Source organism: Danio rerio, chromosome 4 (assembly GCF_049306965.1).
Source record: "Danio rerio strain Tuebingen ecotype United States chromosome 4, GRCz12tu, whole genome shotgun sequence".
Taxonomy (NCBI): Eukaryota; Metazoa; Chordata; class Actinopteri; order Cypriniformes; family Danionidae; genus Danio; species Danio rerio.
The window spans coordinates 74072987-74097500 of NC_133179.1; the positions used below are offsets into that span (position 1 = coordinate 74072987).

At 41.5% G+C, this 24514-nt stretch overlaps 3 protein-coding genes across 7 annotated transcripts in view; 1 reads left to right on the forward strand and 2 right to left on the reverse strand.

Moving 5' to 3' along the window:
* The window catches only part of LOC108183521 (NACHT, LRR and PYD domains-containing protein 3-like), a 74942-nt gene extending 62737 nt beyond the window's left edge, over positions 1 to 12205 (reverse strand). For both annotated transcript variants that reach the window (XM_073948209.1, XM_068220702.2), the window contains exons 1-2: positions 12125 to 12205; positions 11203 to 11307 (exon numbers count right to left, since the gene is read on the reverse strand). In XM_073948209.1, coding sequence (XP_073804310.1) covers positions 11203 to 11246 — 44 coding nt within the window. In that variant the 5' untranslated portion in view covers positions 11247 to 11307; positions 12125 to 12205. The remainder of the gene's footprint in view (positions 1 to 11202; positions 11308 to 12124) is intronic.
* The window catches only part of si:ch73-389k6.1, a 778105-nt gene that overhangs the window by 385028 nt on the left and 368563 nt on the right, over positions 1 to 24514 (forward strand). The window lies entirely within an intron of this gene.
* Positions 1 to 24514, reverse strand: part of si:ch211-232d10.1 — a 257213-nt gene that overhangs the window by 163649 nt on the left and 69050 nt on the right. The window lies entirely within an intron of this gene.

The following is a 24514-nucleotide window of genomic DNA, read 5'->3' on the forward strand; positions in this document are numbered from 1 at the left end:
GTTACCCAAGTCTTCCTCGCGTCTAAGGACCACCCGGAGGATCCAAACATCGGCGAGGGTGCCAGATGGTGCCCTGTCCCTGAGAGAGTAGGTGCTCTCTCAAAGGGAACTGCCAGGGGAGGGCCATTGCGAGGAGGGAGAGCTCTGACATCCAGGTCCGGTTGGGCCAGAGGGGCGCAACCAGCAACCTGTTCCTTGTCCTCCTTGACCTTGCTCAGTAACTGCACGAGCAGGCTCACTGGGGGAAACATGTATTTGCGCATGCCCCGAGGCCAGCTGTGAGCCAGTGCATCCGTGCCGAGAGCACTCGGTCAGGGAAAAGAACAACTGGCAATGAGCGATCTCGGGGGACTCAACAGATCAATCTGGGCTTCCCCGAATCGCGCCCATATCAGCTGAACAGACTCGGGGTGGAGTCTCCATTCTCCAGGACGTAAGGCTGCCGTGAGAGCGGATAGGCTGCACGGTTGAGCTTGCCTGAATGTGAATGGCGTGCAGCGATTTCAGCCGCGAATGACTCCAGAGGAGCAGACGGCGGGCGAGCTAAGACATGCGGCAAGAGTGAATACCCCCCAAGTGGTTGATATAAGCCGCCGCCGCCATGCTGTCTGTCCTCACCACCACGTGTTGCTGCTCCAGCACCGGAAAAAAACAGTGGAGAGTGAGGAACACTGCCAACAGCTCCAGGCAATATGCCAATGCAACTGGGTTCCTTTCCACAGATCCGCAGCTGCATGCCCGCAACGCACAGCCCCCCAGCCTGTGTTGGAAGCATCTGTTGAAACGACAACAAGACTGGACGCCTGTCCTAGAGGCACTCAGGCCTGTAGGAACGAGGGGTCACTCCAAGGGCTAAGGGCGCGGCGACACAGCGCAGTAACAGAGACTCGGTGTGCGCGCGCGTGCCATGCGCGTCTGGGGACTCGATCATGAAGCCAGTGCTGAAGTGGTCTCATATAGAGTAATCCGAGTGGCGTGAAGCGGCTGCGGATGCCATATGCCCCAGGAGCCTCTGAACTAGTTTCAGTGGACCACTATTTTGCAGTCGAGCTCTCTCAGACAGTACAGCATCAGCTGAGCGCGCTCTCCGGAAAGGCGCGCTGCCATGGTGACCGAATCCAGCTCCAGCCCCAGAGGAGAGATCCTGTGCACGGAGGCGAGTTTGCTCTTTTTTTGGTTGACCTGAAACCCCAACAGGTGGAAGTACCGGAGCACCTTGTCTCTGTGCATAATCAATTTCTCAGAGAGTGGGCAAAAATCATCGAGACAATTAAGTATGCGGATGCCCGCGAGCCGAATGGGTGCTAAGGCACCCTCCGCGGGCTTGGTGAGGACCCCCGGAGACAGAGAGAGCCCGAAGGGGAAGACTTTGTATTGCCAAGCTCAACCTTCAACGCAAACCGCAGAACAGACGGTGGCGGGGAAGAGTGGAGACATGGAAATACGCGTCCTTCAGGTCTAAAGCTGCAGACCAACCCAGAGGACGAACGCACCGTAGGATGTGCTTCTGCGTGAGCATTCTGAACGGCAGCTTGAGCAGACAGCGGTACAAAACGCGCAGATCTAGGATTGGCCGTGACCCACCGTTCTTTTTGGGCACGATGAAGTGTGGGCTGTAAAATCCGCTCTCCGTCTCGGCTGGAGGGAGCGGCTCGATTGCATCCTTCGCCAGGAGGACAGCAATCTCCTCTTGCGAGACAAGGGCAAATAAGGGGCTGACCCTGGTGAATACACACCCGTGAACTTGGGAGGCCGTTTCACGAACTGAATTGCATAGCCAAGTCTGATTGTACATATGAGCCACCGCGAGGGGCTGGTCCGCGCTAACCAGGCAGGCAGAGCTCCCGCTAATGGACTCATCGCTACAATCGCTGATGTACCAGCAGTGGGGCAGCGCGGAGTGGGTGTGCTGATCCGGGAAGCGCACGGGTCCCACGGAAGAGCTGGAGGTGAAAGATTTGCTCTCACTCCGCACCCGAGCTCCGAAGGGGAGGCTCGAGGGGTGGGAGAAAGGAGACCGTCCTCCCAGCGCTCGTGAGCCACTGGCGAAATGCACCGAACCTGCAAGCTAGAAAGCATAGCGTCCCAGACTGGCAGATTTCGGGCTGTCACATCCGGGGAAGTGGAAAAGTGCTCTTTCATTGATGTTTTCATGGCAGTAAAAAGTGCCGTTGGAAATGGGGCCCCGCTCTCCAGCGGGGAAAGAGCAAGATCCCTCTTCTCCAGATGGCCTGTCCCAGGGATGCTTCGCGGTCCATTGCCGGACTTAGCGGCGTTCTGGGCAGGGGGGCTGCCTGCTTCCAAGGTGCTCAACGCGTTCGCTTCACCAGAGGCGTGTGCGGGGGCGGTGCAGCTCTCGTAGGCAGGCGCCTTCAGCGAGGAGCAGATATGAATGGTACGGCGGGCGGAGCGAGCTTACGGACCCGCCGATAGGACATCACCCATCAGACTGCTCTCTCACCGCCTTGAATTCCTGGGTGAATTCACAGACGGTGTCGCCGAACAGGCCAGCTTGGCAGGGGGCGAGCGGGTCTAGATCATCATCGGACAATAAAAGCCCACCCTCCGATGCCGCAGTGGACATCTGGTCTCCGGTGTCATCGGGTGTAAGGGCTACCATCTGTTAGATGGATCGCTTCCCCCGCCCGAAGCTTGGATGGAGCGCTTAGAGGAGCGGGAGGTCTGCGGGCCCGTGGGCGACGGATTATCTCTTGCTGAAACCCTCAGATCTGCCCGAGTGCCCGCTGCAGAGCAGGGGACAACTGGGGTGGTTTGACCGTTTGCAAAGGCCAGCCACGATCTTTACTGCGCAACAGTTATGGCATCACAATGACGACATGAACTGCCCGCGAGCAGCGCATTAACATGCTGGACCCCCCAGGCATGCAACGCAGTGCCCGTGCCATACTCTTTCAGAAAAGTGGCTTCTGAACCGAATCCTTCCAATACGTGGATTTTCTAACTCAAATCCACTAATAGCATTGGAGTTCCCCACCCGAAGGGGAATCCATGTTTCTTGAGCACGCCCTCATAGGCTCTACCTCTGATGAGTAGTTTGGCAAAAACCGTGAATACCAGGGAGTCAGTCCAAGAAATAAATGCAATTTGGCTGCATCCGTGGGGGTTAGCCTGGATATGACAGTTGTTGGGTAGCAGGCCTTGTGCCATGATAGTATGTCGCAATAAGTTAAGGCTTGTGCAGCTGAACTTGCATTTATCATGATTTAGTGTCCTGCACGTATTAATGCCATTAATACAGCCTGTAGATTGCGATCATGTTCGGCTGGTGTGCATCAATACACAATGACATCATCTAGATAATTATGGACTCCTTGAAGGCCTTTCAATATTGTAGGTATAATTTTTTGAAAAGCGGCTGGTGCTGAGGCCAGTCCATATGGGACCCGACGGAATCGGAACAATCCATCATGAGTTATGAAAGCAGTCAGATCTCTGTTTTCCTCGTGAAGTATCACTTGAAGGTATGCATTGTTTAAATCAATGCTTGAAAATGCAGTGGCTCCACTTAACTCTGTAAATAAATCCTCCATGTGTGGGATTGGATGGCTGTCAATTATTATCACTCTGTTGGGTTCACGCAGGTCCACACATAAGCAAATTTCTTCATTTTTCTAGAGAAGCATCCACCTGTTCAAATATGCCTTCAGCTTGTAAGCGGCAAAACTCTTGGGAAACTGCATTTCTCACTGATAAAGGAAGTCAGTGAAGTTTTTGTTGTACAGGCTTTACTGAGTCTTTTATTTTCACCTGGTTTACAAAGCCTATAGCGCAGCCAATGCCCTCTTTTATTGTTGTCTTTATATGTTGCACAGTGGTAGGAGGAGTGGGTGGAACCAATTCATTCCCCACAATATAAATATTTGACCTAGAAACTAAGTCCATACCCAGTATAGGGGTGCCTTTCTCCACAACATAGATGCTAGTGCTTGTCATAGCATTACCATAATGCACATGCACAGATAGACATCCAAGTACAGGCAGTGCTGCTTTTGAGTACATCACCAATTTCAGTTGTGGGCGTCGTAAAGGTGAAGAACTGAAATGTTGCTTATAAAGGTGATGAGGAAAAATAGAGACAGCCGAGCCAGTGTCGACAGTGAGTTCAGGCGGCACTGGGCCTAGTTCGTCTGTTTCAATGTTTACAGTGCATTTTATTTTATCACAAAATGACTTCCCTTCTACTTCAAGTACATGCACAGTTTCAGGGACCTCCATTTCTGGAGGATCAAGTAATTGGACTCTTTTCTCAGAGCGGCAAACTCCTGCAAAATGTCCTATTTTTTTACATTTATTACACTTGACTTTAGCATCTGGACAATTTGGAGCATTAGCCAGATGAGAAGTAGACCCACAGCGGAAACAAGCACGATTAACCTGTGCCGTAGTTTGTGGTTGTATTTTACTCACATGTTTCCCCTGGAATTTTCGATGCTGTGGTGTCCTGCCATGCTGGGCAGATTTTATTTTGTGCACTGGGGCCGCATCTAACGTTTGTGTGTGCCCCACAGTGGTCTCTGATTGACCCGCCAATAACATTGCATCCGTCAATGTTAACTGCGGCTGTAATAAAAGCTGTTCACGAATACATGGAGAGAATGCTTTCTCTACCAGTTGATCTCTGATCATTTCATCCGTGCCATCGACGAAGTTACAGTCTGTACTTAGCTCACGTGAAGCAACAACATAGTTCTTCACTGATTCATCCGGCCGCAGTGCACGTTGTCTGAATTTGTGTCATTGCACGACGATGTTTGTAATCGGCTGAAAGTGTTCTTCTAGGGCTTTAAAAGCATTAGCAAGATTCTGACCTGTATTAGGTAACGTATAGAAAACTCTTAAGGCCTCGGCTCCCAAGCACTGTAGCAAGACTATACGCATCCTCTCTTCTGGCCACTGATCTCCCGTGGCATCGATTGCAACCTTATAGTTTTCAAACATCTTCTTCAACTTATGAATTGGAACTGGGAGCTGGCCCAGGTATGTTAAAATCATGGGAGGTGTACGTAAACTGAGTGCTGCCATCCTCGTCACTAAAAATGTGGTGTTTTGTATAGCTTAGTAAATGAATATGCAGCCGAAACAACTCTGCTTAGCTCCACACTTCTTCACTTTATTCTCTTCTCCCTTTCTCCACTAAACACACTTCTTCTGACGCCTAGTGGCCACATACAATAACAACAGGACAGAACATTGAACAACACAACAACTGGTCTCCTTTCTCTCACTCCAGCCTCATCGCTGAATACAGGGAGGATCAGCTATTTTCAGCTCTTTCTCTGGCTGCTCTGCTTCCTGTAGTGAGCACTCCTCTCCCAAGCTGCCACTCCGCTGGCACGTCAGCAATCGCTCTGATGACACCATTTTCTCCTTTGGCTTTCGATTAAGGAAGTTCCAATTTTTTTTTCCTCTCCGTCCCTTATCTTTTCTGGCTGGCTCCTCTTGTCTGGTCTTATTCTATCTCTGAGGCTCTTCGTGCCCTGCTATCCAAACAAATAAGCAATTATGGATTTGATTAACTGGTTTCTGAACGCGTTTGACACCATCTTCTCAATGAGAAGTTTGGGCTTGGGAGAGCCCACTTGTCCTTTTGGGAAGTTTGCAGCTGGATATGTGATGGACGGGTGGGAGAAGTTGCATGTTGTGTGCCTGGGTGCTCTGTCCCTGGAGGATATTAAGGTTATCTATCTATTAGGAACTTCGATAACAAAATTTCTGTTGATGGGCTTAGGTGTGGCCCTGGGGTATAGATGATTGATAAAAGCAGTTAGTGCCGCTCAAAACCCCACCAAGCTGGCCGGATTGATTGAAACGGTGGTGAGCAGGCTCACTACTAATCAGACTATGGTCTTAGACTGCAAATTGAAAAACATCAGAGTGAAACTGGTGGCTTTGTAACAAGATTTGGCCAGACCTGGAGACCAGCGAAGGGCATTAAATATCTGCGAAATTGGCAGATATTGACTTAAATTTGAAATACTTTTTCTTCTCTTTTGGCTTCCCTGTGTTTTCCTGCCAGGCGCACTCAGCTGGAGAAAAACAACTTCTCCCGGATAGCAAGATAAGGAGACGCTCTGAAATTCCTACTCCCTGTCAAGGACACCTGTTGGACTCTACAGGCTTACACACACACACACATATAGAGCTACAGATATACAATCCCCACCTAGCCCCTCATCCCATGACTTTGTTTCCTTTCACCCACTGGAGGGAGTAGGCGGGTCTGTGACCAGCACTCTTTAGCTGCCGGACCAGATGGCTGCCCGCCCTCACTGAACTATATCCACATCCCCTGTTACAATGTTATGTCTGTAACGAATATGGCCAATCAGACATATAATTATTTTGCTTTAATTCAACAAATGCGTCAGCCAACATAGCACCAACTTCTCCCCAGGAAAAGACTGAATGGTCAGTTGTAATCTAATTCCAAGATATTTACGACAAAAAAAGAATGTGCTCAGAGCACTGGAAAGAGACATGGTCAGGACTTCTATAAGCTCCTTGCTTAAGACTGATGTTTTAATGTAAATTTTTATTCTCTATTTATGTGTATTCAGGTGTTTTGCAATATTTCCCTTGCTCCTGTATTAATATTATGGTTTTAATACTTCAGCAATCAATGTTTAACTCAACCACAGCTAAACAAGCTCATAGACCGTTCATGTTCATGTTTTTAAGTCAATTTGGTGTACTGAATGATTGTTTACATTTTATGCAAATACAAGTGTAACATACTAACATTTTAAGAGACTTGACACATTTCTAGAAACATTTCTGTCTCAGTTTACATAAAATTACCTATGCAAATCCCTATACTTCTGAACAAAGGACAATAAAAACATGTCTCAGGGAAGTTAATTTCTGATTGGTCAACTTGGCCCTGGAGGGTGGATAAAAACCATCCTTGTTAAAGCTTGTGCCTGAGGCCACCGCCCTAAGACAGAAAAAGACAGAGTGACCCAAAGACCTAAGAAAAAGACCTAAGCAGAGAAACCTCCAAGAAAGCAGAAACCCCAGAAACAGGAAACCCCAGAGACCCAGAAACCTCAGGCCAGAGAAAGGCTTGAAACGAGAGGACTCCAGGGAGCAGGCTGGGACCAAGACAAAATGGGTTAATCATACAGCTCAGACATTCTTATCTCTGATACCTTCTTTTCTTACTTTTCCATCGAGAGTCTAACGGTAGTTAAGTTTAGTGCGCCACAAACCTGTAGTCCTAACGACTCGCACTGTTGCCGCTTAAACTTGAAACGACCGACTCCTCTCCACTCCAAGCCTCATGAGGACAAAGAACATGCTCAACAGAGGGAGCTTCTTCACATCACAAAGAAAGGCAAGTAACACTTCCATCTGAACTGTTGTAAACTAAATGCAACCCTAAAGAGACAATAGAAGGGTTAATTTAATTATATTTGGTTCACTTGGTTTTGTCTTACAAAATTCAAGGTTTTCCTTCATTACATTCTCTCAATCTCTTACTTTACTCTTCTCTACACTTGTATAAATTTGTTTGTGTTAGGTGTTAGTTTTTGTTAGATTAGTCAATTCAAGAGTTCACACTTAGCTAGTTTGGCATGCTGTCCCAGGAGAGAGCCCCGAGCTCATGAGAGCCTCGAGCCCAGAGCTCCCTCCCGTTGCAGGGCAATAGGGGAGTTTGAGCTCGGTAAATCTTGAGAACCCCCCCCCCCTCCCCTGCTGCTTGAGGATTGCTAAGGTGATGTGTTGCTGACAGAATTGAATTTGGTGCTAATTTGGTTTAGTCAATTTACTTAAGTCTCATGTTTTTGGGAGTGTGGGAAGAAAACCGGAGGACCCGGGGAAAACCCACGCAAGCACGGGGAGAACTTGAACTCTACACGAAAATGCTGTCCGTTTGGGTAGATGCCCGAACCAGAGGCATTTTTGCTGTGAGGCTGCAGTGCTAGCCACTGGGCTGCAGTGCTGCCCTGTAAAAAAAAGAGGAGGAGAAGGGGTGGAAGGGGGGATTCTTCAAGACGAAGATGACTAAAGGTAAGGTGTTTGGTTATTTATACTGGGTTAGGAATAGTCTGATTGGTGGTTCGTACATTAGCTTGACTCGGGGCCAGCCGCACATAATCTTCTTGAAATTAGTTTATAAATAAACTTCACTAAGTTTAATTTTAGGTGCCTGTGTATATATATGAATCTAATGTCTTAAACGTTGATCTTGCTACCCTGCTTAAACATAAATAGGTCTTTATTTAGATAGCAATAGCAGCAATTAAAGTCAACTGTCAGTCGAATGACCGCTGGACAATTCGTTTGTTTGAATTTAATGAGTCGATTCTTTTAAAGCCCCGTTCAAATGAATTTTCTTCTTCCCTAAGAGCTAATTCTCTACAGTATTAATGGTAAAGAACGCACGGGAAGTTTAACCTTGAGCTGATTCACTAAATGTCTATGTCTGTGTGTTTATGTGCTTGACTGCTGGGGCTTTTTTTTCTCCCTGATCTCACACTGCCTTAATTCAAGAGCACGGTAAAAATAGTTTTATTTTCGCCTCCCTTTCCTGAAATGTATCTTACTTCCTTTTTCTAAATGCTACCTCCTGTTGACCTGTCTTCCCCTGAAATGTGATGTTTGTGTATGGTCGGGGGGTTCAATTTCACTATATGGAAGTGTATGTGACAAATAAAGGCCTTTAATCGATTGATTGATTGATGATTGATTAATTGATTGATTGATTGGTTGGTTGGTTAGCACTGCCTAGTCGGTCGCGGCGCCTCATGCGAATGTAACCCATTCTTTTTTTTCCGTGTTGCAGAACAGCCTGCATTAATTCGGCGCTTCCCCTTTAATATGATTATGTTATGTAGTATTTTTCCATTATCTGAAAAAAATACCAGTCAGAATGTGATTTTATTTAAGGAATTGCAGATAAACTACTGAGTAACTGATGTGGGTTAGCCAAAGAGAAGCTAAGCACAGCTGATGATGCTAGCTTTGCTAACCATGGTGACCATGCGGTGTTCGTTGCTTTAAGAATTGTATATAAATATATACATATATATTTTTTTCAACATGTTTAGTAGAAATTGTAGCAAATGGTATGCAAGTGATTTATGTTTATTTGATCAATGTATTGTATTTAACTGTTTTTTTCACTGTGTCATATGTGTGAGGAAAAAAAAGAGTTTAAAGCATATTTTTATTCCAAATTTTTTGAGATGTATATAAAAGCACCAAATGTGCATACAGAGTGTACAAAATTCATGATATGGTTTGTTAGAAATGCTTTAAACGTTCTGATGATGTTGATGTCATTAATTTGAAGTGTACAATTTTTGCAGACTGGTTTATTCCCCCCGGCTAAATCGTGGATGATGCAAATGGGACTTTAGATTTCGAGTGATCTTGCCATGGATTGGTTCTTTCAGGCAGACATCTTACTAGCTGCATCAACTCTTCAAATCTTCATCTCATCCCGTCTTTCAACTCTTCATGTCTTCTCCTCATCCACCTTTGCTAACTTGAATGCCATTCCTAAGGGAGCGGTAGGACTGAGACATTGCATTTACACACATCACAAGGAACGTTTTTTTATTCCAAAGAATTTTGCTAAATTGTGGACTTTTTTTTCATCTGTTCCAATTTCCAAGTGAGAAAATTATTGGGTTATGTTTATGGTACATTGTTGTTTACATTATTTGTTTATGTACTAAGAGGAAAAAAAAAAATTCAATAATTGTGGAAAAAAATACATTTTCCTTGGTTATATAATACTGTATTGTTTTTTTTATTCTACAAATTTTCATTTCTTAATTTGATATAAAAAAGGGAAGAAAATTCAGTTTTTTATTTAACGTCTTTGTAGTCAGCACACATAGAGAGAAATAAAAACCAAGCTCCCCTTCATGAACCTAGACAACTAGTACTAGAATATACAGCTCTGTCATAAACATTAAAACAGGAGTTACACGAACAGTCAGACTCAGCCATGTGATACAATTTGCTTCTCTTCCTCCCAAGTTCACTGGTGTACATTTCACGAGGGTCAGTCCCGTGTATGCCCCTGTCTTGCAAGAGGAGATTGCTGTCCTGCTGGAAAAGAAGATCCTGGATTGCTGCGTCATGCTCCCTAACTCTGAGATAAGTGTGCTTTTTCTATTCTGCTAGTAAGTTCCCCACTAGAGAATCCCTCTGAGGCCCCTAGCATCTGACTCAGTGGAGGAGCTGGGTGCCTGGCTCAGTGTGATGTCTGGTATGCCCATTTGGTCTACCTACATACTGAGTTTCGGTGTCAACTATGCGCTGTCCCCCGTAGTGACCCCATATGCTTATTTTAGCCCCAGTGTGTTCACCCTTTCTAAGCGGACATGTGTCTTCCCTAACTGCTAACCAGCTTATCATATGTAGCACTTCCCCTTCTTAGGGCTAGTCCATTTGTTCTTATTGCCATCAAGCCTCCCCTTTTGGGTAGCAGGTGGTCTCCGAAGCATTCTCCCATTTCAAACAGGTACGCATTCCCAACCACACATCTGGAGCATGACAGGCTTAGCTGCTGTGGTGTTTTCCATACAGTCTCCTGTAGTTTGTTACCGGATGCACATTGGAATTTCCATAAAGCGGAACATCCTGGTTATGAACGTAGACGTACATCTTCACTTCAAAATCAGCTGAGTCCCCAGCTGTTGGCTGAGTGTTTAGTCTTCAGCTGGCAAAAAACTGATGCTCGCTCAGCGAACGCCAAGTGCTATACTACACTAATGACTAATTACTGGCACCTGCGGAACTGAGCTCTGCCAACTCATTCATTGGCCCTTTTTCTTTCTCTTCAGAGTGATTGGTCATCTAGCAATCTTCTGTAGTCTGTTATTAGACGCACGTTGAAGTTTCTTAATCAGGAAACATGGGTTACATTTACAAACAGGACGTTCTATGCAAAGAATGAATCTTTTTGGAAGTAAACCTTGTAGACTTTGTCTCTTGATCAGTAAGAGTCTCTTTATTTGAAATTGCTATGACAATGCATTGCTTTCTCATTCTGCACAATTTCAGTTTCACTGAAAAACACATTGACTCTCCAACCTTGTTATGAAACCTGATGGGTAAAAACTCAGCACAAAAATCTGATGAGAGTATATAAAACCTGAATTATTACTTTGTATATTTAAAATTATTATAATCTCTGAGTCTGAAAGAAAAAAACAGAGTCAATACCTGTGTATTCCTGCGAGAGAGTCCTTTACTCGCTCCTCTGCCATACTGCAGCTAAAACACCAATGCAGAAATTAGCAGAGGAAACAATCAGCCGCTGACCATCACCTGGAGATGACAATATACTGAGATGAAGAACAGCACACTTTATAGCAATCAATGGTTGCTGTATTGGCTGACATCACTAACAAGACCTTAGTGAAACAGACCACATAATGAGGAAGACAACAGTTTGGTAACACTTGAATACACACATACATGTATATAAACACTACCTAAAATGAATGCAGTGCCCTGATCTGACACCTCACATATTTCAAAATTAATATATGACATATACTTTGTTGAGTGACATTATATATATATATATATATATATATATATATATATATATATATATATATATATATATATATATATATATATATAAAATAAGATATTAATTTATTTAACAAGCTATTTAGTTTGTACACAAAACATCTACAGACAGTTAAGGGTTAAACATATTTTGTTGAGTAAACGTCAGCATTTTAATAAAAAGAATTAACTACATAAAAACAACCAAGCCCTAAAAACTGAACCACCTCTTTAAGGAGCTTGTTGTTTTTCAGCAGCTTTTCTTCCTGTTCAACTGGAAGGTCTGCTTTAACTTTACTTTTGATTTGGTGACTCTGAATGTTTAGAGTTATATTTAATGCTGAATTATTGGACACTATTGAGTCAGTCTGATATAGAAGAGCACAAACACTGTAAAGGGATTAAAAATAAAGCTTTTAGACACAGTGTTTAAATGAGCGTGTTTGACTCAGTGTTTAATCTGTGTTTGAGGATTTGATCTTCAGGATCAGACATTTAAATCACACTCACACATATAAACCCTTCATCATCTCCACAAATCAGCGTAATGTAGAAGTGTTAAACTCACATGCAGAAGTACAGACGCTCTTGTGCAGCAGGAACACAATCTGAGCTCTTTCACTCTTTCACTTCACTAAAACACACCTGTGTGATCTACAGGTATATCCTCAAATATTACTGGCTCCACAGAGTGACACTGACATGAATATTCATGAGACTCTCCTGACTGTGGGCGTGTCCTGAAGATGACACACAAACCACTGGAGCTGAAGATATCTGTGCAGATTCTCTGAGCACGAGTGTGTTGAAGGAAGATTAAATAAGTATAATATAGTATATATAGTGTCATATAATACATATATGAGAATAGAGAAAAAGGTATTTGAAATAAATCCAAGAGGTCTCTGAAAAATATTTAAAGCAGTATTGGACTAATAAAATAAGATTACAGATGGAAATGGAAATGAGTACACCCCTTACAGATCTCTCTGATGAATTATTACTTTCTCTCAGATGCTGTTCAATAATATAAGTGTGTTTATACATTAGATTAGTCAGGACTGAAGCCAAAACAGTTTTAAATTTCGCTGAAATGTTCATTCATTCATTTTCTTTATCGGCCTAGTCCCTGATTTTTATCAAGGGTCACCACAGCGGAATGAACCGCCTACTTACCGGAGCACCTGGAGGAAACCTACGCCAACACTGGGAGAACATGCAAACTCCACACAGAAACACCAACTGACCCAGCTAATGCTCGAACCAGTTACCTTCTAGCTATGAGGCGACAGTGGTAACCACTGAGCCACCGTGTCGCCCTAGTTCTTGCAGTTTGTATCTTGTTTATTGTTTGCAGCTCCTCATTTGAGTTTAACTGTATTATCTGTCTATTAGTGAAGGTGTTTGGTGATCACTCTCCTATTTAATCAATATATCTGTTAATCTGTCTTTATTCACATAGATTAAAACACATAGTTAAGGCAGTGTGTTTATTGATGCTGTGGTTGTATATAGAGTGGTCAGTGTTTGAAATGGTTGTAAAAGCTTGTCTAAATTGCTGTAAGATGAGAACAGGACAGCTTTAATGAAAGGTTTTGATTATATAATGATCACTCATTTACAGATGTTTGACACCCTTTATCGTCGTCATTTCTCAAAATCTTCAGAACAATACGATAATAAGTCAGTGTGAGTTTTCTGCTTGTTAAAGTAGAGTAAAACAGAAACACAGCTAATTTTCCTCTAGTCATCCTTTAACCAGCTGATGAGACATGCACCGTTTTAAATGGCTTTTATTTCCTTTATTAAGAAAAGATTCTGTAGATATCTGAACACAACTTCTGGGAAAACATAATGTTTCATTAAACTATTGCTGTGGGCAGAAAACAAATCTGCAAATAGGATTTTTCTAGTATAAATGTTGTTATATATGATTTATCCTTGATATTTAGATCTGCAGGAGAACAAGATTCATGATTATACATCTTTTCCCTCTTGATGAGATGAAATAGTTTAGTGAAAACACAATAAATGAAGCTGAATATATTATTTAAAGGCACGGATGTCGTGTGCAGAGGTAAACTGGGTTCATTTAGGGTTTATAGTGACACTTATGATCTTTTCCTTATCCAGATATTCTTCATTATTAAAATAATATTTTACTCATTTTAATGCTTGTGAACGACTGAACCACAATCTGTGGAGATACTTTTAGATGTAGTGAGAAGACTACACAGCAAATTCATTGGTGTTAAATTTCAAGTGTTGTGGTAATTCAGAGTAAATGTTAAAATTCTAGAGTTAGATAAAGGTAAAATAACCCTCTCGGCGTTAGAAGCTGATTTGCCTCCTTGTCATTCAGAGGAACATGTATCTACCTTTGTAGAAAACCCCTGTCTTTAAGAAACTAATCAGAGTGTCTGATCTCGCCCTACACCCTCATTCACCCGGCCCTTACACTAGTCAATTAGTTTAGTCCACTGGACAGAGTGAATGACCACAAATAAGTGAATTCAGACACTGATGAACACCTGCTGTTTACAAGCACAATCACTGAAGGAAGAAGAAACTGAAGGAAGAAATCAAACTACAGACACAGCGTCACACCAAAGCAACTGAACTAAAACAGAGGATTAAACAACTCAATCAAATAACAGCATTAGCAGCTTCACTGAGTACAGCTTGACTTCATTCCTGTAAGAATATTTGACAATCAACAGAGGTTTATATTTTTTTATTAAAGATATTTAATTTGACCTCACCATCATGGAGATCAGCAAATGTTTCTCTGACTGTTACAGCTGTGTTTCTAAAACGCATCAGTTATAGCGATGTGAAAGCCGATGTGCTGAGGAAGATTCAGACACTGAGTGTAGAGTTATGACCGACCTGATGAGCAGAAAGACTGAACTCAAGCTCTCTGTTCAAGACTGGCTGTGTATTCTGGAGCCTTCTCACACACACACACACACACTCACACACACACACACACACACACACACACACTCACACACACACACACTCACACACACACACACACACACACACACTGCTGTTACCACAACACTATTTTTTTATTATCAAGAACCAGCATGTAGTTTTCTGACACAACAAAATCAACAGAGGAGAGGGTATATGATTATTAAATTACACAAATATATTACACACATTTGTTTTTTCAATTTTAGTCATCACCAAGAGTTATTAAGTGCACTTTTACTACAGGAAATGCATATGTAACGCTTCTCTTCCTGATGACACAAATCCCTCAGGCGGACACAGAGAACTGCATTCTGCGTTGTTTATTCTGTAACAGAAATACACATCCTCTGGCAACAGTATGCATTTAAACATGCATCTAAAAAACCCAAACAAATAGTAAGAAATCCCCCCTGCACATATTAATGTCATCATTCCAGCTACACATAGCATGAGCAAATTTAACCACACAAAGTAGGTCACACACGGCAATCACTCGACAGATTTGATCTAAAACATCACTTAATGTTCATATTGGGCTTGTATGTGTTATTAATATGTGTTAAAATAGTAAATTTGTCACATTTAGCTGGAGCACATTTTACCTACCATCTTCCTGTATTCAGCAAGCATTTCCTGCTGTAGGCGGGGCTTTGCAGGTGAAAGGTGAAAGAAACAATTACACACTGTTGCCACAAGAGGTCTCTCAACAACCACAAAATAAACAAAATAACCCATTCTGGTGAAAGACAATTAAACATTATTGTAGGAGCCATACATTGTATTTTGGCTATTGGCCACAAGGTGTCAGTAGGAGGCTATATAACTGTGGCTTCACTGCATGGAGAAAGACAGTGTTGGTAGGAAGCACACAGTTTTTTGACCGTATCGTATTGCATCGTCTCGTGACTGAAGGAAACAGGGAAGTGTGCTTTTAGATAAAGGAAAGTGATTGAGTAATTCTGTTGATTGGAAGTTGATTGGACAATAAATATGTTTTTATTTGCATCTATTTGCTTACGGACTCTGACTTTTTACGCGTTAAAAACTTGCTCACTCTACCAACAATAGCGGCATTGGTAAGCCGCTACAAAAAAGTCAAAAACTTTGCTTCGTGGGACAATTGAGACGCCGCTGGAGTGGACAGCAAGGCATGGTGTTTCTACAGACAAGGACAGCGACGTTCGTTTGGATCAAGGCTTCATTTGCTGCACGTGAGGACAGCGTTTCTTCAGCATCTGAGTGAGTTCGTTTGGATCGGCTTTCTTCTGGTTTCCTGCATTAAGGTGAATCTACGCTGCGTTCATCTCTTCGCGTTTGATAAACAGCACAATAGGTATGTTTGTTGCAACAACATCATCATCATTTTGGCCATATGGAAACAATGTGTGCACACAATAAGGTTTAAAGCGTAAATCCAATGCATTGGTTGCCCATGACTGACTGAACTTTTCTTATGTGTGTTTATTGGGTTTTACAATTTGCAAAATGGAAAATGAAATCAATTTGAATGTTGAAATGGTGGATGTGACTGATCAAGGTTTAACTTCTGTTGAAAATGAGCCTGAAAGGGAAAAAAGACCAGTTAAATTAACAGCTAAAGCTTTAGTTGAAAAACTAGACACTTTACAGAAGTTAAGAAAAGCAAAGCTAAACAAAGCACAAAAGCTAAAAGAGTCAATTAACAAACTAATATGTGATGACAATGAATACAAACCTGAGGTACGTTTGGTCTTTGAGGATTTTAAGAGGTTGTGTTCAGAGGCTAAAGACACTCATGAGTCACTTTTGGTTATTTTACCGGTTGAAGAGTGTGAAAAACATGATATCTGGTTTAAAGCAAAAATGATATCAAACAATGAGTTTTTGGAACGAACAAATAAATGGTTATCAGATAAATCAGAAGGTCACAAAATATCTGAAGTGGAAAATCCAGAGAGTGATGTTGGTCCTGGAGATAGTGTGTCAAATGTATCACATGCTACCTCAAAACGCAGTAAATGCAGTGCACGCAGCAGCAGTAGTTCATCCATATCATCTGCCTGTATTCAAGCAGAGGCAGAAAAGGCCGCACTCATGGCACGTGCTGCTGCATTAAAGGCTAAACATGATATTGAAGTTCAGGAGGAAGAACTGAGAAGGAAAAAAGAGCAGTTGGACTTGGATGCTCAAATAGCAGCTTCCACAGCAAGGATCAGTGTGTTGCAGAAATTTGATCAACAAAGTAAATGTTCAAGCAGTTTATCTTCAAAGAAGATTGAAAAGGTTGTGGTCACTGCAAATTCTTCTTCTCAAACAACATCTTTAAACCCCAATGCAAATGACTATGTCCCAATAAATTCAATGCCACTGGATTTGGATGGATACACTGGTGTTTCTGCATCTCAAGCTGCAATACAGGATCAAAGGATTGGATGGATTGATCAACAAACATCGGAACATGCTAATGGTAACTGTTCTGCTCAAACACAACATGACTCCATAATTCAGCATGCTACAAATATCTTACCTGCACAGGGTGATCCTTTGCTTGAAATTCTGAAAAAACAGGAGGAATTAACAGCGCATCTTGTTCAACAGCAAGCAAATCCTCGTATTCTACCAAAGAAGGAAATTCCAACATTTGATGGTGACCCATTGCAGTATATTCCATTCATTAGAGCATTTGAGCATGGCATTGAGCAAAAAACAACCAATTTAAAGGATCAGTTGTATTTCCTTGAGCAGTTCACAAAAGGGCAGCCTAAAGATCTTGTTCGCAGTTGCCAATATATGTCTTCAGAAAAGGGCTATGCAATGGCCAAGAAGTTGTTGAAGGAACATTTTGGTAATGAGTTTAAGGTATCTACAGCCTATATGGAGAAAGCCCTGGGGTGGCCTACTTTAAAGGCTGAAGATGTGCAAGGATTGCAGGCTTATGCTTTGTTTTTGCGTACTTGTTGTAATACAATGGATGAACTCTCATATATGCAAGAACTTAACATGCCTAGCAACATGAAATCAGTTGTATTGAAGCTGCCTTACAAATTGAGGGAGCAATGGAGAGCTAAAGCCTGTCAGATAATGGAGTCTGTTCATGGCAGGCCAAAGTTCTGTGACATTGTTGAATTTATTGAAAAACAGGTTAAAATGGCATCTGATCCTGTTTTTGGTGACATTCAAGACAAGCATGGTGCAGGTAAACTTAAGGTTCAACCACACAAACCCTTTACAAGAAGTAGTTTTGCCACTGATATTTCAACTTCTATTCCAGCAAAGAAGTCCAGTGATGCTTTAGCACAACCAAAATCTTGTCATGTGTCTAAGTCTAATGGAGACTGTTTGTTTTGCAAAAATCAGCATTCATTGGAAAGGTGCTTTGCATTAAAGAAAAGAACACAACGTGACAAGATTGAATTCCTGAAGGCCAAGGGAATTTGTTTTGGCTGTTTAAAAACTGGGCATATAAGTAAAAGATGTGAGAATCGACTGAAATGTGACATTTGTGGAGAAACACACCCCACAATCCTGCATATTTATGGCAAAGAGGTAATACTGAAGAAGGCTGAAGAAAAGCGCAAAGATACATCTGTGCAAACTTGTGGTCACACAGGGGCCGGGACTGAAAGAACTTTAATGTCAATCATACCAGTTCAAGTCAAGGCCATTAAAAGTAACAAGGTGGTGCAGACATATGCTTTTTTGGACCCAGGCAGTTCAGCCACTTTCTGTTCTGAACACTTGCAGGAGGAGCTGAATTTGAATGGAAAGAAGATTAATATTCTGCTTCGTACTATGGGTCAGGAAAAGTCTGTGTCTTGCTGTGTTATTGATGGTCTGGAAATCAGTGGTCTTAACACTAATAATTTCTTTCCACTTCCTGCTGTTTACACACAACAGAAAATGCCTGTGAGTTCTCAGAACATCATAACTCAAGAGGAGTTATCCAAGTGGTCATACCTGGATAAAGTGAAGATACCTTGCATTCAAGCAGAGGTTGATTTACTGATTGGAATTAATGCAGCTAATGTGATGGAACCACACAAGATTATTAACAGTCAAGGTAATGGGCCTTTTGCCATTAAAACCCTATTGGGGTGGGTTGTTAATGGGACTGTGGAAGGAAACAGTGAACATAGGAATGAAGTTGGCCATTCTGATGTTACTGTTAACCGAATTTCTGTTGTTAGATTGGAGGAGCTGCTTAACAACCAGTTTAATCATGATTTCAATGAGAAGACTGTTGATGAAAAGGAAATGTCAAGGGAAGATCTTCAGTTCATGAGTATAATGAACAATTCGGTCAAGCATCAGGATGGACATTACAGCTTAAGATTACCATTTAAGTCTGATGTCACATTACCAAATAATCTTGGTGTTGCTAAGCAACGGTTGCTTGGTTTAAAAAGGAAATTGGAAATAAATCAAGAATTTCATGAGAAGTATACTTACTTTCTTGAAGGTGTCATACACAAGGGCTATGCTGAGAAGGTACCTGATAGCCAACTTGATCGATTGGATGGTAAAGTTTGGTACATCCCTCATCACGGGGTGTTTCATCCTAAAAAGGGATCATTGAGAGTGGTTTTTGACTGTGGGGCAGCATATAAAGGAACATCACTTAATGATAACTTATTGCAAGGTCCTAATCTTACCAGTTCTCTGGTTGGAGTTTTACTGAAATTTAGACAGGAGCCAGTAGCCTTTATGGCTGACATAGAAGCGATGTTTCATCAAGTCAGAGTTGCAGCAGAAGATGTAGATTTTCTTCGTTTCTTGTGGTGGCCTGGTGGAGAACTGAATAAGGAACCCATTACTTACAGGATGACAGTTCATCTTTTTGGTGCAGTGTCCTCTCCGAGTTGTGCATCCTTTGCTTTAAAGCAAACAGCAAAGGACAATGAAGGTGACTTTCCATTAGAGGTAATTGAAACGATCAACAATAACTTCTATGTGGATGATTGTTTGAAGAGTGTCTCTTGTGAAGAGAAGGCCATATCTATGGCAAAAGATCTTACTTGTCTTTGTCAGAAAGGAGGTTTTCGTTTGACAAAGTGGATCAGTAATAGCCGGGAGGTGTTACAATCGATCTCTCAGGAAAATCGGGCCAAGGATATACAGCAGTTGGATTTGGATCGAGACAAGTTGCCAGTTGAAAGAGCATTAGGTCTTCAGTGGAGTGTGGATGCTGACACTTTTCAATTCAAGATTTCCTTGAAAACTCAACCTTGTACAAGACGAGGCATTATGTATGTGGTAAGCTCGGTGTATGATCCTTTGGGTTTCCTTGCACCTGTTATTCTGCCTGCAAAAGTCATCTTGCAGGAATTGTGCAGAAAGACATTGGGCTGGGATGATACCATACCATCTGCCTTCCAGAAGCAATGGACTCATTGGATTGTTGAGTTGGACAAGGTTGCAGAATTTCAGGTAAATAGATGTTTTAAACCTGTGGATTATGGACTGCCCAGTCATGCTTGTTTACACCACTTTGCAGATGCATGTGAAACTGGGTATGGCACAGTTTCCTATCTGAAGATGCTGAACGGTGCAGACAAGGTTCATGTGTCATTTTTGATGGGAAAGTCCAGAGTAACACCATTGAAACATGTGACCATACCACGTTTAGAACTTACAGCAGCTGTCTTGGCTGTGAAGATGGACATCATGTTAAAGAAGATGTTGCAACTTCCATTGGAGGATTCTGTTTTTTGGAGCGACAGTACAACTGTTCTCAATTACATAAAGAACGAGAACAAACGGTTCCATACATTTGTCGCTAACAGAGTGTCATTTATAAGAGACGCAACACAGCCTCAACAATGGAGGTATGTACCAACTAAAGACAATCCAGCAGACGATGCATCACGTGGCTTGAATGTGGAATCTTTTTTGAACAATGAACGGTGGCTAAAGGGGCCTAGCTTTCTATGGAAGCCAAGTGATGTACAGTTCCATACAAGTGATTCGACATCAATGGATGATGATGATCCTGAAGTAAAAAGGGAATTAAAGGTAAATGCTGTGACACTGCAAAGCGAACAAAATGCCACAAGCAAATTGATACACTACTTCTCAGATTGGAAACGTCTAAAGGTTGCAGTTGCATGGATTTTGAAACTGCAGAAACTTCTACTGCAGTTAAGTCGTAAACGAAAGGAACTGTCTTTGGAGTATAGTGATGATGCAACCATGAATGCAAAATTGCAACATTTTAAATCATCTCTGGAACGACAGAGTTTGACTGTGGAGGATGTTTATAAGGCTGAGGTTAACATCATTCGTTTCAGTCAACAGGAACAATTTCAGGAAGAAATTGCTGCTCTTAAACATGGTAACACTGTTAAAAGAAACAGTTCTGTCTATAAACTGGATCCCATGTTGCATGATGGAGTGCTGTTAGTAGGAGGAAGACTTGGTAAGTCAGCAATGCCAAGCGAAAGAAAACATCCCATCTTGTTATCTAAAATTCAGCACGTATCACATCTCATACTCTCAGATATTCACAAACAACTGGGTCATGGTGGCAGAAATCAAATGCTTTCTAAGCTTCGTTGTAAGTATTGGATAACAAATGCCAATTCTGTTTCAAGAAAGATCATTTCTAAGTGTGTCATTTGTAGACGCTTTAAGGGAAAGCTGGGTGAACAAAGGATGGCAGACCTTCCAGTGGAAAGAATCACTCCTGATTTACCACCTTTTACTAATGTAGGAGTAGATTTCTTTGGGCCCATAGAAGTAAAAAGAGGACGTGGTACAGTGAAACGCTATGGAGTGCTATTTACTTGTATGGCAAGTAGGGCAGTTCATTTGGAAATGGCATACTCACTTGATACAGACTCGTGTATCAATGCTTTACGCAGATTTATCTGTCGTCGTGGACAAGTTTCTTCTATGAGATCTGATAATGGGACTAATTTCATCAGTGCTAAGCGGGAGCTAAGAGAGGCACTCAGTGCATTGAACCAGGAGAAGATTCAACGAGCCCTGCTACAGAAGGGAGTGGACTGGAGTTTTAACCCACCTTCAAGCCCTCATTTTGGAGGAGTGTGGGAACGTTTAATTAGACTGGTGAAACAAAGTCTGTGTGTTGTCCTTCGACAACAAACATTGGATGATGAAGCCCTGCAGACTGTCTTGTGTGAAGCTGAGGCAATTCTAAATGATCGACCCATCTCTAATATCTCCAACGACCCTAATGATTTGGAAGCTTTAACACCTAACCACCTTCTGCTTTTGAAAGGAAGCCCTGCACTGCCTCCTGGTTTGTTTGAAAGGTCTGATTCATATGCCAAACGAAGATGGAGACAAGTGCAATATATTTCAGACCTCTTCTGGAAAAGATGGGTACGCGAATACCTACCATTGTTGCAGAAGCGACAAAAATGGAACAAAGAACATCGAAATCTTACTGTTGGCGACATTGTGATCATTGCAGATTCTACAGCACCACGTGGATCATGGGTTCTGGGAAGAGTGATTGAGTCTTTTCCAGACAGTAGAGGTTTAGTTCGATCTGTAAAAGTTCAAACCAAATGCAACATCTTGGAACGTTCAATTAGTAAGCTTTGCCTTCTTCAAGAATCAACATAGGAAAATTATGATATAACCAGTTAAACAGGTGTTTAAACTGAGGTTGTTTATTTGCATGTATGTATATTTGATACCATTTTGAGTTCTTATGTAAGGCTCCATATTGTATGAATTTGTAATTGTTATGCCATTTTGTCATAAACAATTAAGGGGCCGGTATGTAGGAGCCATACATTGTATTTTGGCTATTGGCCACAAGGTGTCAGTAGGAGGCTATATAACTGTGGCTTCACTGCATGGAGAAAGACAGTGTTGGTAGGAAGCACACAGTTTTTTGACCGTATCGTATTGCATCGTCTCGTGACTGAAGGAAACAGGGAAGTGTGCTTTTAGATAAAGGAAAGTGATTGAGTAATTCTGTTGATTGGAAGTTGATTGGACAATAAATATGTTTTTATTTGCATCTATTTGCTTACGGACTCTGACTTTTTACGCGTTAAAAACTTGCTCACTCTACCAACAATAGCGGCATTGGTAAGCCGCTACAATTATTTTAACCCTGTTACACATATATACACACATTTATATGCACATATGTTAAAGGAGGAGCATATGCTGACTGTTTTACTTGCTTTTCTATTTTCAGACTTAGAAATCACTTTTATATTCATTTGAATCTTTTTTTCTAGCATCATGAAGAGAGGTTTTGCTTTTCCTAAACTTTTATTTGTGTATGTGAAGTTCACATAATAATATAATAAAGTTTATAATAAAACCAGCATCTTTTAAAGAGCGATGCTCAACATAAAAACCCAAAATCACATGTTCATAAGATAAGGAAAATGATGTTAAAATTTAATGAGCAATAAAAGCTTCAACATTAATCCAGAAATATGGAGTATATTGGCAAAACCAGAATCAATGTAAATATAACTTCATTAAAGCTTTCACAAAAACAGCATTCAGACTCAATATCAGTTTTACACAGACATTTTTAATGGGATAAACTCTATGAAGTCAGAAGCTTAACTCCAGAGGAACAGATACTGACTGAGGTCTGGTCAGGTTTAGGAGGATAAACAGGAAGCGCTGATGTACATACACTGCTTTTGTACAGCATGTGTAGACCAGCAGGTTTTGCCCCAGTCACTATCATAAACTCCTGTAATGGAGGAATTGTGTATCTTGTGATCAATTCTGTAAGTGTAAATAGTGTTCCTTCATTATCAAATAATTGATTCACTAATATTAGTCCGTTGTTATATCGACTGTGAAAGAATATTGATTTATTTTTATACAGGATATTGGCATTATTCCAAATAAGAAAACCGTGAGGAGAAGTTGTGTTTATAAATCAGTCTCCATGTTGTGAGCACTTGTTAGTGAAGTATAGAGAGTTTGATTAGGAGTTTTTCAATTGAATAATTACACATTAAAATAAATACTAAACCCCCATATGAGAGAAATGAAACAGGGGATAATATTACAGATAGATGCAGTATTTAGAAGAAACTGTCTTATCCAATTAAATATCCAGATTATTTTAGACTGCCCTCATCATATGAGTTCAGCATGACTGATGTTTTAATATAATGAGTGTTGTTTTGTCAACATTCCATCAATGAGTTCTCTTTTATTCTCCTTTAACACACTTCCTCAGCTTGCGTTACTGCTGCATTTTACTGCCATCTAGTGGACATCTGAGTCGAGCACAAAACTATTTCAATCTGACTCAAGTCAGAGCCCAAATGGTTGAGAAGCCCCTGTCTGCAGCCTGCAGATCGGGAGGGGGCAGCATCTGGGGCGGGGCTGCACATTCAGCCACGCCCACTTGTAGTTTCATTGGTTAGTGGAAACGTAATAGCGTTGATCGCCACTACAGCGTGTCAGTAAACAGGAAATGCATTTACAACATCTTAAATATTGCTTTTATTGTTAATCAACTCAAAAATACACTAAAGTGGACATTCTTGCTGAGTGTTTTATATGTTAATGATGTAAACGAATGAATTATGAATGTAATCGATAAACGGTCATGTGAATTTCATAGTAGTATTTCTCCTGCTAAACAATATTACGACACTTATATTAAACAGCATCCCATTTTCACAATGACGTCCCTTCACTTCTGCCTTTCAGCAGTGCAGTGTTTTTAATTGTGACATGTTGATGATTGTTCATTATTTTACATCAGAATGTTTATTTTTGAGTGGACTCAAATGAAATGCAGCAGTCAAATGTGTCGTCAAATGTGTGGCTTTTATGGCTTTAGTTTTTATATTTACACTACAGCAAACAAATAAAGGTGGAGTCTGAAGAAAATGCAGTGTTTTTAGTTCACTTTCATTTTGAGTTCAGGTTTACCTTTGATGAATGAGAGACGTCTCTGGAAAATGTTCAACTGAAAATATTAACATTACACGCTGTGATTTAAGACTATTAGAGTATTGGACGTGTGTTTAAATGT